Here is a 21,793-nt window from a genome sequence, read left to right as displayed (position 1 = left end):
TGTTAATTCTTTTGATATTTAGTAATGAACTGACAGTGAAGCATCAATTTTATCAAATATATTAAACCTATATAGCAAATTTATTTAAATTTACTGTAAATAAAATAACTTTCCTACCTTATGCTGCCATATCGCTATTGTCCTATATGTTGCAAAAGTACTCCTTAAGCCGACTACAAATGGTTTGCATTGAAGATTAGCACCAAACAAAACTGCTAGCAGAGAAGTTTCGAAAGTTTGTGTTTATTGCAGCTCAAATCTACTTTGTTAAATATTTAACTTTATTAATTTACTTACTGGCTAAATAACAAGCACATAAATAGTTGATAGTAAGGAACTGTAAGCTCCGTAATCCGAACATATTTCAGTGTTCAGTGCAACAAGCACACAACACCCAACAAAATTAAGTAGAAAAGTTCTAAACGAATTGTTCTAGGAATCTGCTTAAAATCAAGATATATCAGTACAACAACAACAACAACAACAACAACCACAATAGAAACAATAGATACAATAGAAACACGATAAACAAGTGCTTATTTATTAGCGAACTCCGAACTCTTACATGATGGTGAGGGTGTCCTTAGCAGGATTTGTATCTGAGCTCATCTATCGCTGACTTCATAGAGCGCTTAGCGCTCAACTTTATTTACGAGGCGCAAAGTGAATATTTTTTATTAGCAACGAAATTTGCACAAATTTTCTGCCTTCCTGTTTACGTCTGCACTTGCACTTCATCATACACATACACGCATACACAGCTCAGACAAGCACAGCACATTTAATAGAACAAAAAGTTTTGGTGCTTGTTGTGGGGGTGTGGCGTGTGCTAAATTCTTGCAACAACTTTATTTTTGTTACGTTACGTTTTTTGTGCTATTTACGATATCCGCTACTGTTTTTGATTTTCCTTTTGCAGGTGGAAATGCTCTATCAGCGCTACTTTCTACGTATGAACCAGAGCAACACAACACACGTCCTGGCGTTGCTATTGGCACTTATAGTGGCGCTGTCGAGTGCGCACATCATATTCACGACGCTGCAGTTGCGTCGAAACTTTTCGACAACTTTCGCCGACGTGAATGCTTCCAACTTCGAGGTTAACGACTACGACACATTCGATGCCACAGCGCTGCCATTCGCTTGGGGGCAAGTGGAGAGCTGGTTGAAGTACGAGCAAAATGAGACTGCTTTTTTGGATGATAAGGGTGGTGATGATAGCATCAAAAGCGGTAGTTACAATTCAGCGAAACAAATTAACAAGGAAATAGCGAAGAAAGCAATAACTTCACAACCGTTGCCGTCGGGCAATCAAAACTCTTTATTGTCAGTGGTAAATTTCGACAATGGATCTGGTAAAGACAATGATGACGGGCATGACTTTGCCGGCAGTGGACCGAACACTTTGGTAGCAACAAGCGCAGTGGAAAAACCTAACTTGCAGTCTTCGGCATTGGTTTTTTTCTCAAGGCAAAAACGAAAATTTTCAACGGAGCATCGCTTTAAGCGTTCAAGGTAAGTGCGAAATTTCAGTGCTAACGGCTTCCGCCAATTTCAGAGTTTAAACACAATTGGGCTGAGCACTTCCATTGCACGGCAAGGAGAGTTGAACAGGTGTTGTGATTTATTTGCAAGTATCTTGAAGTTGAGATATTGATTTTATGGCACTTGCGGTTTTGTATATCAGGCACCAGTTTAAAGAGTTTTAATGGCGCATAAAATTTGCATAAAAGTTAACGAGCTCGTATCTTGTAGTTTGGTAAATTTAAAGTATCTGCCACTAAAAACTTTCAATTCAGCGGTATAAGTTTTTATTTAAAAGAGGATATTTTTATGGTTCACAACATATTTTTTATTACACATTATTTTTATTTTCATACCTCTTTTATAGTATATATGCACAGGAATTAATTTATTTTTGTTGCCAAATAACCAAATTTAGCAATAGTACTTGCAGTTCTTATATTTTAAGTAAAATTCTTCTATAAAGTTTTAATTGTCATATAACAAGTTTATGTTCTAATTTATTTCAGCTCAAAAATCCGTAGGAAAAGATTGGGAGATGGATTTCAGCTAAGAAATGATTTCTAAACTAACACGTATATAGTTTGAAACATAAACTTGTTATATGACCTTTAAAAATTTTTTGTAGAATTTTATTCAAAACATAAAAACTATTATTACTATATTTAAATATTTATTAACAAAAATAAATTATTTATTAAAAAATTTAAAAGAAAAACAATTTTTTGATTTTGTTCTTATACACTTTGACCCCTTTAAATGCTAAACTATTAAGGCTATTCAAATTTATTATGTAAAAAAAAATTTATATAGCTATATATAATCGCATACGGCAAAGTCTTCGGGCAATTAAAGCATGGATTTTTTTCATCTCTTCACACAAAGAATTTGAGAAAATTCTTAAAGTTCTGTCCCATGTGAAACTAATGCTGTGATAAGGGGTATCACTACACTGCTGTTGAAAATATCGCTCTCTATAAAACAAAAGACGAAAGAACCTTCTTTAGATAAAAGCAGCGAGATCCAAAAGGTGACAGGCGTTAGATACTAGCGATAAGTCAGAGCAAAACGTCAAGGATCTGATTTAAGAATTTAAAATCATGTAAACAAAGAGTACACTGTAGTTATAGATATAAAGGGTGCACTGAAAACGTGGTGGTTGAATGACTTTTAACTACTATTTAGTAATGATAGTTAGCATCTTCAGAGATGATTTTGTACTCCCCAATCGAAAATGTTTGTGATGATATGACAACATTAACCCAAATTCTGCACCACACTGTCAATTTTTAGTAGTAAAGAGATACTTTTGCAGCAAATTGACGATTTTTGATGATGTAAAACCGAAAATTTTGTTTGTTTATGGTTCCATTTAATCACTTATATCACTTATAATCACTTATTACTTATAATGATTGTGTCCCAAAAATCCTTTTAAGCTTCAAGTGCGTCCGACTGGTATATACTGCAACAAAGTTTTCAAAAGATTTAGTAAGACTGATATTTCATATATGTGGTATCATTCTCATATTTCTTGTTAACGATTCAGTATTAATATAATTAACATCTTCTCTCCTATAAATAAATAAAAGTCAGACTCATACTGAACCTTGTGTATATAAGACCATGTAATATGTCACGTTAGTAAACTATACTATTTTCCAATGGAGCTTACATTTCTAACCTGCCTCACTTAGAACACTTTCTTGAAAAAGGCGTTAGCAGTGATAAACATAACGATGTAGTAGTTTTTAATCTTAATAATAGCGTCATAGCTTTTTAAACTTTGATAATGGGAAATCTTAAGTCAAATCTATAAAAGCAAAAGAGTTGCGCTTCGTGGTTCTTTTTTACACGGGGCATAATGCTGACAATAATGGCTTTGAGATGACCCAAAAAAGCACCACACCCTTGGCAATTCATTAACTTTTTGCACTTTATCTTTTCCTTTGTTGCAATACTTGATATTATTTCAAATTTAAGAATATATTAGTTATTTCTAAAATGTTTACATTAAACATGAAGTATAGCTTTAAAACCAATCACAAACGCATCATACTCTGCCCAAAAGTAGCGTTGCAATATTTTGGCTTGTTCCACACTGTTTTTTTCTTGTTTTTGTAACGGTTTTAGATCGTGTGTATTCGAAGACTTTAAAGATTCTAATTTAAACTAAATAGTATCCAGATTCGTCATTGCTAATTTTGTATTAACTGCACGTGCATTAATATGCCTCAATTTAATTGTATTTATATGAGAACTCAATTAAGACAAAATATTTGAAAATGATTATAAATAAAATGCTATTCACTTAATCTGAATTTGATTTGGAAACTTATTTCACATAAAAAGATAAAAAGAAATTTTAAATTAACTTTTGCTATTAAACATTCAAAACTTGCTAAAGTTTTGTCTGCATTTTCACCACCGGAAAACTCAATAAAGTTTGCTGTGCCATTTATAGGAAGAAATCAAAAGGAGCAATTAACGTGTAGGCACTCCTTTTACTCGAAGATAAGTGAAAACGTGCTGAAGGAATAAAATTCGATGGAACTGCCAAATTCATTTAAATGGGCAAGTACATGGCAGTGCCCATTTCTAAAGGAGCAAATTTCGCCAGAAGTAGAAATAAACGCGAAAAATCAATTAACGCTCAACTCTTAAGAGTGCCAACAGTGAGTGGCAACCAAGGAAGCGGGAAAAATAAATGTTCAAAAGCTTGAAGTTCATTTCAGACAAATTCGTATTGAAGTGTATTTTTGCCACTTCTCCATTGGATTGAAACTATTAAGTGGAAATTTGTACGAAAAAAAGGGGCGCTAGAGTTATGAAATAAAATTTTTTATCTCATTACAGTTGAATTTTTGCGGAGTATCGCAATGCGGGCAGAATAATGTTAACCGAGCCTTGTGTAGTGAACAATTCGTTTGAAATTCGTTTTTATACAAATTGAAAAATCTAATAAGAAAATAAATTGATTTTGATTTGATTTTTTTTATTCACAATAGAATTGAAATTCTATTTTTCTTTAAACTGTTCCCACTCAAATAAGAAGAAAATCAAAGAATTCCTCAACACACAAAAGAATTCTTTACATTGCATAGAAGTGTTAAAATAGTACACGAACAAAAAAAAACTGATAATAGAATTTCATAGCAGCATCAAAAGCTCATACACAGTGTGCAGCAGTAATAACAGCAACAACTCAAAGCAATAACAACATTACCAACGGCAGAGCAAAACAGAGCAAAACAGAGCAGAACAGCACAACCCAACAAAAGCAGTTAAAAAGACGCAATAATAACAGCAAATATGACTTAACATATCACATATAACACCACTGTTAAGAGTTTCTTTTTGTGTCTGTCTTTATTTGTGCGCTGTTATTTTTTATTTCAGTATTAAAGCTTGAGTTTCAAAGGCGTCAAATATTAGAAATTATAAAAGAAAAACTGCTGAAAGAATATCCTACGCTTTTGGGGTGATGAAAACTCATTTTTATTTATTTAAATTTTTTTTTTTCAAAATTTAATATGAACACACTCCATGAATTGTTTGAGTTCTTGAAGAATTTGAAAGGAGTAAAAAAATAGTTTCATTTATTTAATTTCATTTTTTTAAATTCAAATTTTTGATAAATCATGAAAAGAGGCAAAATTTTATTTCTATTTAAAAAATAAAGCAATGTTAGCATAATAATATAACTATATCACCCTTTTATAAGCAAAATTAACATAAACTTAGTCTTTATTTTTAATTGGTGCTTTAAGAGGCTGATATAGGTAAATAAAAGCTCATAGATTAGTTTTTATTTTTATTTTCTTTTATTATTAAGGGAGCCATGCCTTCTGCAGTGGATGCTAGACTTTTACTTTTAAGGTGGTCATTCAGGTCTGATTAATGAATAGCATCTCACTTGGACTATAAAAACTGTACTTATTTGTTTTTTTACATTGTATTGTCTATCATAGGCCAGTTTATTGTTTTTATTCTGGTCTTAGTATTGTTGCCAGATATACAAAATTTAATTGATTTTGTTCTGACGTTGTCATCTGTTGTCAAAGTTGTTAGGTAATTATCAGTCCACCTAGTAACCTCTTTAATGGGATCTCTTTTGCTTTTTATTATCTGATCATATTTTTATTAGCATATTATTATATTATGCTGCCACTTAGTGTGGCATATTGCCTCATTGAAGGGTGGTGGACATAATGAGGTGAACATTATGAAATGCAAAATAGTCTCCGATGTCAAGGTATCGAAATATTTATTGTATCGAAATATTTAATTGCTTATCAAATATATCATATAATTGATGAAACTTTTCTGTCTCAGTTCTATTAATGAACAGTTTCTTTAATACGTATATGCTTTTTATAAGTATAGTGTTAATGGTAAAAATATTTATTTATCTGTCAATATAATGTGATTCCAGTGACGTAATGCTCTATCCATATATCTTCCAATATAATGTACCTAGTATTAAGCATATTTAATAGGGTGCCAATAATATAGGAATACCTACAAAAATTGTAAGTAATATTATTAAGTTATTTTGATTTCAAGTATATTTCGAAGTAACTATAAAACAGTTTACTTAAAATTAATATATTATCCGAATTATAATTTATTGTGGTTAGTTAGGAAGATGATTGGCACACCCAAATATTTCCGAAACATGTAATTTGTTGACACCGCAATGCATTTTGAGAAATGCAATATTTTCCTAAAAAGAAACAGAATTCAGTACGTAGTTGAATAACTTAACTTTTATTTCATGTCCAATATTTCACAATTTATAAGATTAAAATTATAATATAATCAAAAGATTTATGGGTATTATATTAAATAATACTGTACAATATAAAAGAACAGTTCATTCAAAAATGAGTTTCTATTAAAAATTTTAGTATATATTACCAAACTAGGATTTCAAAAATAATAATTTATTTTCTTTTATAATATATTTCATAAGGAATTAAATATACGTATTGTGGTCTTATGTATGGTTAGTAGATAAATATACATCCTTAAATCAAACATTGAAAATTAGTATGTAAATAATATATAAGTCCTTAGTCTTCAGAATTGTTTGAAAATTGATTACTTCACTGTTTCATATTTTAAAATAAATTTTTTTATATTTTATAATCAAAATACAAGGATACATGATATACATTCAAGCCACAAAAATTGTGTTCTCTAAAATTAACATTTTTATTTATTGTTTGTTAAAATAAAAATCTCAACATTATTCATATGAAAATTTTCAATTTCAAAAATAGATTGAAAAGATACGTTGGCACGCATGCAACGCAGGGAACGCATGGAACGCAATCTCATGCTCGTGTCGAGGAAGCCCAGGAAAAAGGTAGAAACAACAACAACAGCAACAACTCAAGTAGAGGTCGATGGCGAAAGCGAAGGAAACGTCAAACCACACATCAAGAGCAAATCACAAGAGAAAACTATGGCAACTTTGATAACGTACGAAGGACTAAAATAATAACGTCAAAGGATATATACACAACTCCCAACAATAACATAAAATTAGAAATGTCAGCGAATGGCATACGCTTTGACAACAAATATGGCAATAATAACAACAATAACAACAATAATAACGCAGATAACAGCAACAATAAGAAGAAGAAACAAAATAATGAGAAAACCATTTCCAAAAGACATAATGGCAATAAAAATTTACCTTACGTTGGCGATAAAATTGTTGCTGGCAATGTTTACGATGATGACGATATTGTCGGTGAAAACGTGGCGAATGTCGAAGATTTGAGTGATGTTTTGGCACAGAATAATCACAATAATAATCATACGACAAATGTGCGTTATACCGCAGACTACATGGAAATTGGCCACAACTCAACCGTTACGCATGAGGAATCACCAAATGAGGCTGAAGGTAGTCAGACAACCAGAAGTACAGACTCCAATCTATTTGAGTTAGTGCTGAGCGTTATTATTGCTATCGATGAACGTGTACTGGTATTTCTAGTTGTGATGATTATTTGTGTCATCGTTTATGCTTGTAAGTAACTCAATTGAATATTTTCTGTTTTTCTATATATATATATATATATGTATTTATATAAAAATTTATTAATAAATAATCCTCTGAGTAAACATTTCGTAAGCCACACAAAAGTGAGGTGACAGTTTGATAGCTTAAATGCTTTAATTCCACTGTGCACAGTTGCCAGCTTATCACGTCACTCCGGATTGTGTAGCACCACTTCCACCTGTGCCACTTTATCTGTTGCACGTTTGATTGAGTTAATTTGCTACAAAGAGTGAAACACAATGCGAACTATTAAGTCACAATGGGAACTTCAAGTCCTTCATTCAGTCCTGTCCAGATTGCACTCACAATTTGTGCTTGTAATGAAAGTCCTTTGTAATTTATTTTTAAATGCTTTTTCTGCACTTACAGTGCAAGATTGGATTACAGTAATTTATTGAAAAATGAAGCAAAGTAAGAATAAGTGCATTTGTTTTTTCAAATGACATTTATTTATACACATTAAATTGATTAAATAACTTTTACTCGAATTAATTGATTTAGAAGCAAGACAATGAAGTTCCTTATCAAGGATATTTACGGTTTAGAAATCATTATTAATAAAATAAATTGTTTTAAAATAAATCAAATATATTTTTTCTTACTTATTGCAACGATAACTAACCACAAGTAATTAATTATTAATAATTTTATCACATAGTAATAAATTTATATTGACAAATTCATCTATTAAAAGAGATAACAAATGTTAAAAATATAAGAAATCATGTGATGTAATTAAAAATAATAGTATCCTGGAAATGGCTGTAGAATATTCGTATAATCAAAATATTCTATTCCCGTATTTCTAGACCAAGCCATAGTAGGGGATTGATTGATTTCACCCTCACAGTATTGAAATTGCGACGTGTGCAAATGAGATGATAAAAAAATTACAACACATTTTACAAAATCTGTTAATACCAGGGTCACTTAATTCTATATCTGAAAAACGGAAGTTAAAAGATAAATATCGAAATAATCAATTTGTAATTTATCTTTAAGATTTTGAAGAATATTGTACAATAGTGTAATATATTGTACATAGTTTATCTATGTAAGATGGCGGTCTTGTATACTGAGGCCCACAAAAAAGAAAATACTGTTAAAGGATATTCATACTAATATATAAAGTATCTTCCTTTTTTCAAGATGAACAAACATTAAATTCTTGATAGTTATTTTAATGTTTATTTTGCGGGTCAACTATAACTTTGACTCATTCGAAATTGTTTTCTTACTATGTCAATAACGCCTTCTACATTTCAATAAATTCGACTTTGTTAAAGTTAATTTAAAATAAATAAAATTGTTAAATAGAAAATATTAATAAGTAAAAAAAATTAATAAATAATTACATTTTTCTATTATTAACAGTTTTGCTGTGCATTCTATCTAAGCCTGCCATGAATGAAATTTTTCTAGTGTTGGTGTCCTACGTTATTGTGGGGACGTTCATTGCAATCGAAATAGCTGTTGGCTATGCCACACAACCCAGGTAAGGAAAAAAATCTTTGGAAAATTTTTAATTTTTGTATAACAAGAAATACTATATAAATTTTCAAGTATTTTTAAAATTATAATAAAAAAGATAATATGAAAAATACACAGAGGTAGCATTCAAACATTTTATTGAAAGAAAAAAACAAATATTATGTTGGATGGGGATCACTTGATGTGGTAAAATCTGCATGGAAAAATAGTTTATTATATTGTATTGTTATCTTTATTCAACGTATTCCATATTCAACGAAATAATGCATTAAAGTTTTTTTTTGTTTCACATAAAATTTAGGAATCATTTTAAGTATTTGTATTAATGTATTTATAAATCTTTTGTATATAATTATAAAAAATTCATTAAACCCTATTTTACTTAGAAGTATTTCCTACTGTAGCTGATCCAAACTATACTGCGCCACAAGATGTCTTAATAATTTAATTTAAAATTATAATGTATACATCTTTAGCCGATTTCTTTACCTTAGACTCTCGTAGTCTTAGAGCAGTTCTGGCAGCACAGCCTTGAACAAACACTTGTAGTGGTAGGAGTGTCATAATTAGCCTTTTTGGGGTATTTAAACTAAAGTTTTTAAGGTAACCACGCTAGTCACTGTTTAGGTTTCATTATGATTCTTATACAATAAACTACTAAGAAATATGACCTTGTTAAATGTTAAGTATATATCATATACTATTGTTACCTTGTTACCGCTGTTACCGTATTACAATCCCCATCATTCATGAAAGGTTTAGTAGAAGTCCGTCTCTTAGTTTTATCTTCAAAATTACTCCTCCAATTTGGTTTGGAGTCGAAAAGCACACCTAGTTACTTTGACTTGAAGGAAAGACCTAACGACTGATCTTCTTATATCCATTACGGAAAGTAAGAAATTCGAGTAAAGGTTGCAGTAACCCGTCTTTGTTTAGGACTTAAGAGTTCTTTTGGTTTTGAGCAGAATGGTTAACTGACTTTATGTTTTAGCATGATAGAGCTTTACATTTAAGAAAAGGAAAATTCTCCATGCGAAGTTTTTCTCATCAAATGATCCCCATCCTACAAAATACTTTTTTATTTCTTTCAATAAAATGTTTGAACGCCACCTCTGTGTTGTCCTATTCTCTCTTTACACATTTTTAATAATCATTTAAAATCTTAAAGATATTTTCTATGAAGTAACATAGATATTTTCTATGTTTAGTATTAACATATAAAATTTGTTTAGTGAACACCGTGTCCAACTTTATAAAGAAAAAATTTAAAAGATGCTCCCTGCTTTTCAACTCCATTATTTTATTTCTTAAGTTGACACCTTTAAAATAGGTATAGATTAAATGGAAACACCTTATGCGTTAATAAATTAATTTTCACTTATACTACGAAAAAAAAAAATGTTTTAATATCCTTAATTAATTAATATATAACAATTTATAATATATAGTAATATCTTATTAGTAATGATTAATTTTATTAAATAAAATATTAATTTTCTTATATTTAACTCAATAATAAGTAGTAATAAATTCCTTCTTTAATACTTTCAATTTCTTTATTAACGAAAAAACACGGAAATGATATCAATTTTCTATTTCTGTATTTATTTGGTATTTTTAAACTTTTCATATTTTTTCTTCTTTTTCCTCGCCCGCAATCCCATTCAATACTCGTTAGTTGTCAGTCGATGAACGCACTTATATGACATTCCTGTTTTGCTTGATTTACTCTCATTTTTCTATTCTTTTTTTTTTTCTTTGCAGCAAATCCTTTAATGGAAGCTCATGTTGTGTTGTGTTCATCTATATGACATACACTATGCTACCTTTACGTCTACGTGAGGCACTGGTGGGAGGCATGGTACTATCTTTCACTCATATTTACACCAGTTTACGTTATGATGAAGTTAAAATAAAATGGCAAGAAGTGAGTTTACTACTATTGAACTATTTCTACTTTTTTTTACTACTATTTATTGTGTAACTTTTGTGTTATTATTGGATTTAAGTTATTTATGCCGTAATAATTGTATTGTGAAACATCAAACTTGTTGTCACGTGTAGAAGGCAATAGCATACATATGTACTCTACGACGTCTTTATTATTTGTGAGACAGTATGTGTATACTTGAACGGGCTTTATAGATTGTCGTTACTCATGTACTCCATAAAGTATATTTTTTTTTTGCAGAAATGTGTTATGTGTCATTATAGAATGCCAAACAGCATTTTCAAAATGCAACAGTGCGTAGGATGTGAAATATTTGAGAGAAAATTCAAAGTATTTTGAAATTTAAATAATTTTATAAATATTTAATGTTGCTGCAAATAGAATTCAAGTAGTTTTTTTTTATAGGTGTAGATGTTTTATGAAATGGAAATTTTTAAATATTTTATTAAGTGTTTTATACATAACTGATATTTCGAAGAATTTCACCGATTGGAATTCAAATTTTTTCCATCAATTCTATGAGATAAAATAATATAAGAAACATCAAATTGTGTACGTTTAAACATTAAATTAAATAAAAGTTTGATTTAAATATTTAAATTAAAAAATACAGTACTGTTGAATATTTATTTAATTTAAAAATTTATTAGTTTTTGATATAGTAATTAATAATTTTTAATTTAATTTCATTGTTTTAACAACTCATCAGTGCATTAATTACGGCAGTATAACTATTCTATAATAAATCTGTCCTTTCTTGTTTTTTTTTTTAAATTTTTTATTTTTAACAATAATAAAAATTCGTTAGTTTGAACATAAAATAATAAATAAAAATATAAAAATTTATTACCAAATAAAAAAAATTATTGTTATTAAGAAACTATGATTATGAAGTCTTCATTAAACTTTATACAATGATATTTGCTTGTTTACTTATAAAACTTGTTAAATATTTATACAATATTCTTTTACATATTCAATATAAGGGATTTTATTTATTTTATGCTTGTATCATTTACATTTGAATATTGAGACAACAAAAAATAATTGAAAACCATAAAAATCTTCTCAAATAGTGCTTGAATAGAACACAGTTGCTGATATTGCATATTATTTCAGCTATTGTGCACAATTTTAGCACTATTTTTATCGAATCTTACTGGCATCTACACGCATTGGCCCAAGGAGAAAGCACAACGCAAAGCATTCATTGAGACAAGGCAGTGCATTGAGGCACGTTTGCGAACACAACGAGAAAACCAACAACAGGTGAGTTTACACTTGTAACTAACAGAAACTAACACATTTACATATTTAACACCACACAGCGTATGAGTCAAGTACAAACTCACACACACTCACACCCACAGGAAATTTTAAGAACACAGAATACAGAGTTGTCTTATTAGCATTGAATTTACATTTTTGCCATTGTCTTCATTCAACACATTTTGTGCAATTCTTAGTATTTTACGAGTACCTAGAACCTCAATATCCGGAGTACATCTATAAATATACGAAAATATGTGGGTAAGCCACACAGTTTCCTAGCGTTTAATAGAGCTTATCTCTGCTTTACATTTGAGCGCTTAAATGCATTCGTGCGGGAATGCACAGATTTCATGTGAGCAATACAATTTTCACTACTAAATGAGATTATTTTCAAAAAGGGAGTATTTTTAATGTATATTTCTTCTGTGGTAATGAAAAATATATTTTCAGTATTAAATTTTTGTTATGGTTTCAACTGAATTTTAATTAAAATTACTTAAAACAATGCAATCAATAATTTTTTACCTTCAAAATGGCTTTTACGTGCAGTCTGACGCATTCAATTGAACGAAGGCGAGGGTCAAGATAAGTACTCACACTCGATCTACCTTGGCAACGAAAGTTGAAATCAATAATTTTCATAAAATTAAAAGGAAATATTCTGCGTTAAACATTTGCCATGCACAATTATTAATGTATTTAGATTTACATACAATTTTTTTTAATTAAAAATGTATAATTTTAGCTTTTTCATTGAAATATTTGTTAGTATTTATCTGTAGTTCTTGAAAAAAAAAATTTCTTTATGCCACTTATCATATGAATGTATCGTACTACAGCAGTTAGTGCTACAAGAAATTATATTTCTATTTTGTTATATACTGGTCTTATCTCCCTTCCATTTTTAGTACTAAATATGTTTTTTTTTTAGTTGCACCAGGAATTATCTTTTTATTTTGCTATACTAGTCTTGTAGCAGGACCTCATTTCTTAGAATGAAATTAACTTGCTATTTTTTTATACTGTTATTATTATCCCTTCCATTTTTGAGTACTAAGGTCGTGTGCGAGTTAGGCTAAGTTAATGCTAAACCAAATGGGAGATTTTTTGGGATTTTTTGCACTGCACACATTTAGCCATTTATCAACACGTATCGACACATCACTACATTATCGGCTCATCTTAGAATTTCCCTCATTTAGAACGCAACTTAGCCTAACTCGCACACGTCCTAAATACGTTCCTTTTTTATTTTAATTCCACCAGATTATCTCTCTATTTTACTATATTGGTCTTATCGCTTTTTTATTTTTAGTACTAAACATTTTTCTCTTCGTTTCGCTATACTGAACTTTTCGCCGTTCTTTATTTAAGTACTAAATAAGTTCTCTTTATATATGAGTTCATATGTCTTCTTATGTCGCAATATGATTGTTGATACCTTCATATTTTACATAAAAATATGTTCCTTTTTTGTTTTAAGTCCACCAGTAATTAAGTTTTTATTTTACAATACTAATCTAACATACTAAATACTGAAACTTTTTTAGTACTAAATATATCTTATATCAAATCGTTATAATTATTATTACGATTTATAATTATATATATTACTTATTGTCATTCATACCTGACAGATTGTAATAAAATAAATGGATTTCAAAAAAAAAAAATAAATATCAGATTTACCAGAAAATATATTTTGTCGCATTACTGGTCTTACTCCCATTACTTTTTCAGTACTAAAAATTTTTCCATTTAGCAGCAGCTCCTAAATCTTCCTATGTCGTAATGTGGGTGTTAATACTTTTTGATTTTTACGTAATTATATGTTTCTTTTTTATTTTATTTCCACCAGTAATAAAGTTTCTATTTCACAACACTGGCCTGAATTACTAAATACTAAAATTTTTTATTAGTAAACAAGTCTTATTTCAGTTTTCAGAAAACATATTGTATGTCGTGTTACTGGTCTTATCTCCATTCCGCTTTTTAGGGCTAAATATGGTCTTACTTTTACAAAAAATTATCTTTCTATATAGCTATACTGTTCTCATGTTCAGATATGATCTATTTATATCATATCCTTATAAGAAGGATAAGGTTAATATTTATTTCATTTTTTATTATTAAATACGTTCCTTTTAACTGATTGTCTTTCTTTGTCGCTATATTGATCTCATTCCACCCACTCAACTTTTTCTCTTATGTAAATATGATTAAAATCAATTTAAATTTAGTAATACTATAAATCAATATTAAGGGATTTAAAGAATTAAATCGAATTGTATGTACTCTGTAATGAATTATTTCGCTTCCTTATGTATGTATTTTTAGCTTCTCATTTCTTAATTCATTCAAATGTAATCGAAAGCAAAAAACCAATTATATATTTAATCATTTTCAATATGTTAATGAAAAATATTAGCAACACCACAAAAACAGCAGAAAACAATTTGTGTTTAATAAATTTAATGTTCATTTAAATACTCCAGAATGTAAGCAATGGAGAAAAGCACATCCATTAAAACTCAATCAAAACATTAATGAAGCGAGACACAATCAAAACAAGAAATCAGTGAAGATTGCTACCAGGAGTTGGGGAAAAGAATGTTGAATGTGGAAATACACATAATTCGAACAGAATTGCAAAAGCTTGAATGAAATGAGGAAAAAATGTACTTAAAACGTCTTAACTTACATTCTCAACATACAACAAAGATTGTTATCAGCTTATGAGGAGCTAACAAGTGCCTCCACCTCTGAGGAAAAAATTCGTATACCCACAGGTGTTATGGGAGTCAACGCATTAAAAGCACAAAATATGCAAAGAAAAAGTTAGACAACTTTTGCCATTTTTAGGAATTATTGACAGGCTTTTATAGGGCACACACACACACATACACACACACCGATTCAGGCGCCTTGCTCATTATATTTTATTCAGATCATTTGATTTCATTCTGACTCCACGTATCTTTGTACTAAAATATTTTTTCTTTCATTCCTTTTTTTTTTACATACTAAATATTTTTTGTATGTCCTTATATGCACGCACAGGAACGTCTTTTGTTATCGGTGCTGCCGCGGCATGTTGCCATGGAAATGAAAGATGACATCGCAGGACAGCCACGAGATACACAATTTCACAAGATTTATATACAACGACATGACAACGTCAGGTAAGTTTCAGTTTGAATTCCAGCTTGAGTTTCAGTTTCAGTTTGATTTTGAATTTGAGTTTGAGTTTGAGTTTGAGTCACTGCTAATAGACACAAATAAAGTGAGCACGGAAATAAGTGCGAAAATGTGTTCACAACAAGTCAGGGTAAGCGTTTGTTCCTTTCTGTAGCCGCTTCTGTTTACAAGCAAAGTCAATAAATCCTATTCTTATTAGCAAGAAACAAAATGCCAGAGAAGTGAAGAGACACAAATTTATCGCTACATGCATTCTAACTGAAGTACGAATTTACTGGAAAGCTACCTTCCTTAGTTTCGTTGAAAGACTCACACTACTCGTTGGAGTAGCGTTTGCCATTCACCAAGTGTGCACAAACATCATCTCTTGCTTGGTACCTCTCACGTTTAATATCCTTAAAGGCAACTTAACTTGTTGATAGCAAGTTTCATGTCCTTTCGTATTTTTTATTGCACATATTTGCTTTTGCTTGTATTGCTGCCTTTATTTTGGCACATCTCCCTTCAGCTTTTTGTATTAAATTACTTTGAGAGCATATATCTTAAGCGGGATCAGCATAAGTCAAAAAGTCACAAAATCCCATTATCGATAAAACATTTCCACTGTATCTGCTGTTGATATTTGATTTCCTTGAGTGAAATTTCTTTCACTATTTTTCTTTGCCATTCTTATTTATTTTTGATTAATTTTACAAAGGTGTCACTGAATTCATTAAAAATTCGTTTGCTTTAAAGTGTAGCAGCTGGGTGCTGTGTAGTAACGGACACTCATGTCGTATACGTAACTTTTTTGTAATTTGTACGGAAGCGTTTGTTTCAGTTATGTCTGATTATTTATTCATGAAAAATACGTATGTATTGAGTGAAATTTATTATTAAAAATTGAATTGAATAAAATATTAAAAAATTTTCATTTGCGAAACTATTGTATATTTTATTTTAGACATGATTAAATTGTTTTGCATTTTCCATATACTTTAATATTCTGTCATATATTTCGTATATGTGAAGTGGTTTCGTCTTCTTTTAAATTAAAGATATATATTAACATCAATATTGATTGCAACTATTGTGTTAAAATATAATACTCAGTAAATAAAAAAAACTAACCTGTTGAGTTGAAAACTCATTTACCAACCCTGTACTAAGAAAAGAATAAAATGGCGGTTGGCGGATAACAAAAGTATATCATAGTTTGTTTATATGGTTGGGTTGGATATTGTTTTGAAACAATAAAAAAGCTATGCTTAGAAAAGAATAAATTATTTATAAATGTACTTTCAGAAACATCTGTCTGTCTTCATAACTTAAAAATATAGAAATATGAACCTTTAAGCAGTTTTTGCTAAATAATATATATGAATTTAAAAGTTGCTGATATCAATAGTGACCTGAAAATTTATAACTGGTAACTTCATGCCAACCAATTCCACCTAAAATTGACTATTAATTGATTTTGATTTATTTTTAGTTACTTTACAATATTATAAGTTGAGATATGTCTTTTACGAAAGAGTGCAGATAAGTAAAGGGTATGAAGAAAGAAAGAATACAATAAATACAATAAATAATGTTTTTGTTGGTAAAAATGTTCAAGTTGTGGGTATTAGATAGACAATTTAGTAGGATACATTTAACGTGAGTGATTATTTTCTAGAAAGCTCTGTATGTTGATAGATAAAAAGTATTTTCATATTACTTCTGTAATCCATGTCAACGGATATAAATTCTAACGTTATTGCAAGATAATTCTATACAACCCACCGCGTATTGCAGTTTTTTTTACACTTTATCACTTTGATATTATTTTAAGTCCTTTAAAGTTAAACAATAAAAAAAGTATTTGGTATAGTAAATATTGAAAAGTAATAAGGTTTTGTATTATAGATTACAAAGTTTGATGTCGTAGTACTAAGTTCTTTGACTTCTCTATAGTCTTTATAGTGAATATAATCTTTGAGTAAATTTTAAAATTATGAAAACAATATTAATTAAAATTGAACAATTCTGAGAACAAAGAATCTTTAATACTTTGTCGTTGTCATTTTCAAATTGAAATCTTTGTGAATTATTTTAGTTCATTAAAAGAAACCAAGTAATTCCACAAGTTTAAGTTCCTGAACTTTATTAAAGGACTTGCATGATAATGCTGCAATCCTTTTTTGGTGCAATGAATTATTTACTTTGTAATATTGCAACTGCAATAAACTTTTTAAAATTAATTATTTGAAGAACTTCCACTTACTTTGTTAAACCCTTTCTGAGATAATTTTAAAATTGTAATTACTTTACCTTAATTCTTTTCAGCATACTTTTTGCAGATATTTGCGGTTTCACCAGTCTTTCGGATCAATGCACTGCAGAGGAATTAGTAAGACTACTTAATGAGCTATTTGCAAGGTAAGTCAAGTCGAATAAAGCCAAAAAAATAAAACGAAATAATTAAATACAGATAAAATTGCAATTTATTCATTAAATAAGTCATGAAATTGCAAATAAAAATATAATATAAAAACAAACCAAAATAATTTAAATAAATAATATTAATGGAGCTGCTTAAATCTCATGACATTATCAATTCCAATGAATTAATATCCGCATTATAAGTTTCGCAATATCCGCTTACATTCATATATTTAACAGATTTTTTGTCATTGAAAGAATATAATTATAATTAATATTAATAAATAAAAAATGTTTTAAAATGCGTATGCAATTGCGCTGCTGAAAGGCAATTGTTAAAATTTAAATAAAATTAATTAAAATAAAAAGGAAAATTAAAATAAAATAAATAAATAAATAACCCAGTACTCGCTGAGTTCGTGAGTTCCGGATAAACTGATTTACATTAAACAACCCTGGATTTATGTATGCTAATTTAGCTACTTAACACAACTTTTGGATTAATTTCTGCTAAATAATTATGTGCTAAAAATAAGTCGTATGACTCTAAGGACTCGAAATACATTCACGACGAGCGTGACAAAGGGTAAACAAGAAATCATCTTAACCTTGTTAATCCATGACATACACGACAACACAAGCACATCAATAATGCACAATTTTTTTATTTTTTTCCTTAAGTTCATAATTTACCCTCTTTAAGTAGGAAAAGAGGAAACCCTTTTAATACAGCTGAGCTCAAATGAGAAAAGGAAAAAAATTGTAATAGATTTTTTGATTTCTAGATTTGATAGATTGGCTGCTGAGCATCATTGTTTGCGTATTAAGCTGCTTGGCGACTGTTATTATTGTGTCTCAGGATTACCCGAACCCCGGCCGGATCATGCACATTGTGCCGTTGAAATGGGTTTAGATATGATTGATGCCATAGCGTAAGTAGCAACGTTTAATGTTGTATTTTTGTTGCATACTTTTAGTTATTTAAAGCCGACTTTTTCGTTTATTTAAAAGTTCGTTAACATCTTTAAAACAAAATAAATTCATTAATTTTATTCTATTATTACTTGCTTTGTGTTCCATTGGATTTTGTTCCGCAGACTGGTGCGTGAGGTTATGGCCGTTAATGTAAATATGCGTGTCGGTATCCACACTGGGCGTGTACATTGTGGTGTTCTGGGTCTCGTTAAGTGGCAATTTGATGTGTGGTCAAATGATGTTACGTTAGCTAACCACATGGAAAGTGGCGGAATTCCCGGGTAAGTGTTATAATCGGTTGTGGTTAATTGAAGTTTGCTTGTTAACGTTGACGTTTTGCCGTTTTGCCATTTTTTAATTTGCCTTAAAAGAGAAGACACGAAATAACTCATTTAACACATTGTAAAATTTGATTTATTGCATGTTGAATTGTTGTAGAAAATCTGTCAGTAGCTGGTAAAATACTGAGCCTATTGGGCTTTAAAATAAATTAAAACTTTTTAAAATGGATTGTGGCATAATTATGAACAGAACGAAGAAGTATTGTTCACAGTACTGAAGAGTTAATTAACTGTGGATAATAAAAATTGACAACATGTCAGTTGTGAATTACAGAATGACAGATAATTTTTGTCTTTTTTTTTACTTTTTTTAATTAAAGCGAACTTCGTTAGATAAAATGAAGTAAATTTTAAAGTTTGTCAAGTAGAAAACAAAAGGTAAAAATAAAATAAATGTCAGTTTTGCGGAAGTTTCATCTGTTCTTCCCACAAGGATGTTTAAACTCATTAACAAATTTTTTTCAAAGTGGTATTTTTAGTTCACATAACATCTGCATTCTACAATTATTCCACACTGCAGTGGGGAACGTTTTTATCAACGCATTCCAAATATTGAATTCTTTTTATTGGTGAACATTGAAATATTTGCAATACATCATATAAGATGACGATTTAAGGATCCAATATTGTAAGATGTAACATGGATAACATTTGAATGAGATGGTGCTGGCATTAGAGAAATGTATAGAGTAATATCTAGAGAACATAACTGTGTAGTTCCTCTCTCTCTCTCTCCGCGCTCTCTAGCACTTCAGTTCTACATATGTATTAGAACAAATAACTACATTGCTGACGTTTAATATACACATACTATATGTGTATTCAAAATTCATTATAGATTATGGGATAAGACAAAATAGGTGTATTTCGACCTCAAAATCCAACAAATTAGGTAACGTAGGTATGCATCCGCTCTACTACTAATTTGTAGCCTAAGATTGTTCCATCAAGACGTCAATTATGTTTGGATTTAACTGTGAGCCGGACAACTTCTTTATAAATATAAAATTCATATTACTTATAATGTAGATTTCAATGATTTCGTTGCTATAATTTTGTTAACAAAATAATCCAATAAGAAATGAAAAAGCTAATTTGTCACATATGTTATTTTTTTTAATTATATTAATTATATTTAATAGTTGGTGGGAATAAACCAACATTTATGTACGAAAAATTTGAAAACACAATCTCTTCTTTCAGAAGAATTATTTCATTTGAAATGCGGGTTTTTTATATTACTTTTCCAGTTTCATATATCCCGCCAGCTTTTGCGCTTGGTGATAGGCCGTAAAACTCAACAGACGCGTCATTCACTACAGATACCTGAAATATATAATTTTAAATAAATAAAAAAAATATTAAAAATTATTATAACTGCAAGTGTAATGTTCAAATATATTGAGCTTTTTTAAATATAAACTATTTTTTCATATATCAAATAAATATTCCCATACCTACAGCTTAGTATATGTGACGGTTCAATAATTGAGTTCTCAATACTAATTATTCAGTTAATCAAACTCACTTTTAAGTATTGTGCTGGTCATATCATATAACGTATTCCAAAAAATAGATTAGATATTTACTACAATCCTTCCAGATACCAATTAGAATTGGTTCCAGGTCAACAATTGTAATCAGTGCTTCATACACAGTAGCTGCTTCCACCATGCCACTTCCTAATAAAAGTAATAAATTCTATATATTAAAGAAAACCTTTCAGTAAAATAGCTAAACTCTATAAAACTACTTGCCACTCTAGGAAACAGGAAACAAATAACACATTAAGTAAACATAAAGAGCTTAATTTTGAATGTCATTAGTGTCTCTCATATCGCACTTGAATTTCTAATGAATATCAGATTAATTAACCAATTTCGAACTTTTAATTTTCTTAAATAGTCTAGAAAATTTTGTCAAAATAATTAAAATCATTTAAAATTGTTTTATAATTCTCAAAAATTACAGTAGCTACATAATTTTTTTAATTAATTAGGTAAATGTCACTAGAAGCCATACTCACCTTACACCTTAAGGCGTCAAAATAATTTAACTACAAATGTGAAAATAAAATAATTAAATAATTTAAATTTTCTCTAAATCTTAAGAACTCACCATTTTAAAGATTTATATTGCATATTAAGTGTGTGTATAGTCGCTGTTTTTTGCAAAGTGAGATCTTAGTAATCGCCAAGCAATTTTAACTTCATTTGCATACTCGTATTATATTAACATTTGCATATATTTTAACTAAAAAATAAATAAAACCTAAAATTTTGAGAAACTTATTCTATAATATTTTTATTTCAACTGAAAAGTTTAATAATTTGATTTTACTTTCCTTTATACATTGTAAAATGGCTGACTGGATTAATTTATTTTTTAAAATTTAAAGTAATTTTAAAGTAAAGTAAGTACCCATTTCATAGTTATCAAGTATGGCTGTCCGTATTTTTCCTTCAGGTTTTTGTCGATTAACAGAATATTTCCAATACTTCTAGGTGCCACAATGCTGCCATCTATTATTACTGCATAATTCAATTTTCAGACATTATT

The 21,793-nt window shown here is 29.3% G+C and overlaps 1 protein-coding gene and 1 long non-coding RNA gene across 2 annotated transcripts in view; one reads left to right on the top strand and one right to left on the bottom strand.

Annotated features, from left to right (window-relative positions):
* Positions 1 to 19,354, top strand: part of LOC119673226 (GATA zinc finger domain-containing protein 14-like) — a 56,469-nt gene extending 37,115 nt beyond the window's left edge. Inside the window, exons 6-14 of the mRNA XM_038084470.1 lie at positions 920 to 1,515; positions 6,810 to 7,570; positions 8,978 to 9,098; positions 10,859 to 11,021; positions 12,165 to 12,314; positions 15,378 to 15,499; positions 17,823 to 17,915; positions 18,704 to 18,850; positions 19,016 to 19,354. Of these exons, the coding sequence (XP_037940398.1) occupies positions 920 to 1,515; positions 6,810 to 7,570; positions 8,978 to 9,098; positions 10,859 to 11,021; positions 12,165 to 12,314; positions 15,378 to 15,499; positions 17,823 to 17,915; positions 18,704 to 18,850; positions 19,016 to 19,178 (2,316 nt within the window). The 3' untranslated portion in view covers positions 19,179 to 19,354. The remainder of the gene's footprint in view (positions 1 to 919; positions 1,516 to 6,809; positions 7,571 to 8,977; positions 9,099 to 10,858; positions 11,022 to 12,164; positions 12,315 to 15,377; positions 15,500 to 17,822; positions 17,916 to 18,703; positions 18,851 to 19,015) is intronic.
* Positions 19,355 to 20,991: 1,637 nt separating this feature from the next.
* LOC119672118 lies at positions 20,992 to 21,533 on the bottom strand. Its single transcript, XR_005251866.1, has 3 exons — positions 21,353 to 21,533; positions 21,261 to 21,290; positions 20,992 to 21,140 (listed from the first exon to the last, which is right to left on the bottom strand). It is a non-coding gene; the product is annotated as an uncharacterized LOC119672118 (long non-coding RNA).
* Between the last annotated feature and the right edge of the window lie 260 nt (positions 21,534 to 21,793).

Source organism: Teleopsis dalmanni, chromosome 1, assembly GCF_002237135.1.
Source record: "Teleopsis dalmanni isolate 2A chromosome 1, ASM223713v2, whole genome shotgun sequence".
Taxonomy (NCBI): domain Eukaryota; kingdom Metazoa; phylum Arthropoda; class Insecta; order Diptera; family Diopsidae; genus Teleopsis; species Teleopsis dalmanni.
The sequence above is the reverse complement of the archived record's forward strand: the minus strand, read 5'-3'. Positions and strand labels throughout refer to the sequence as shown.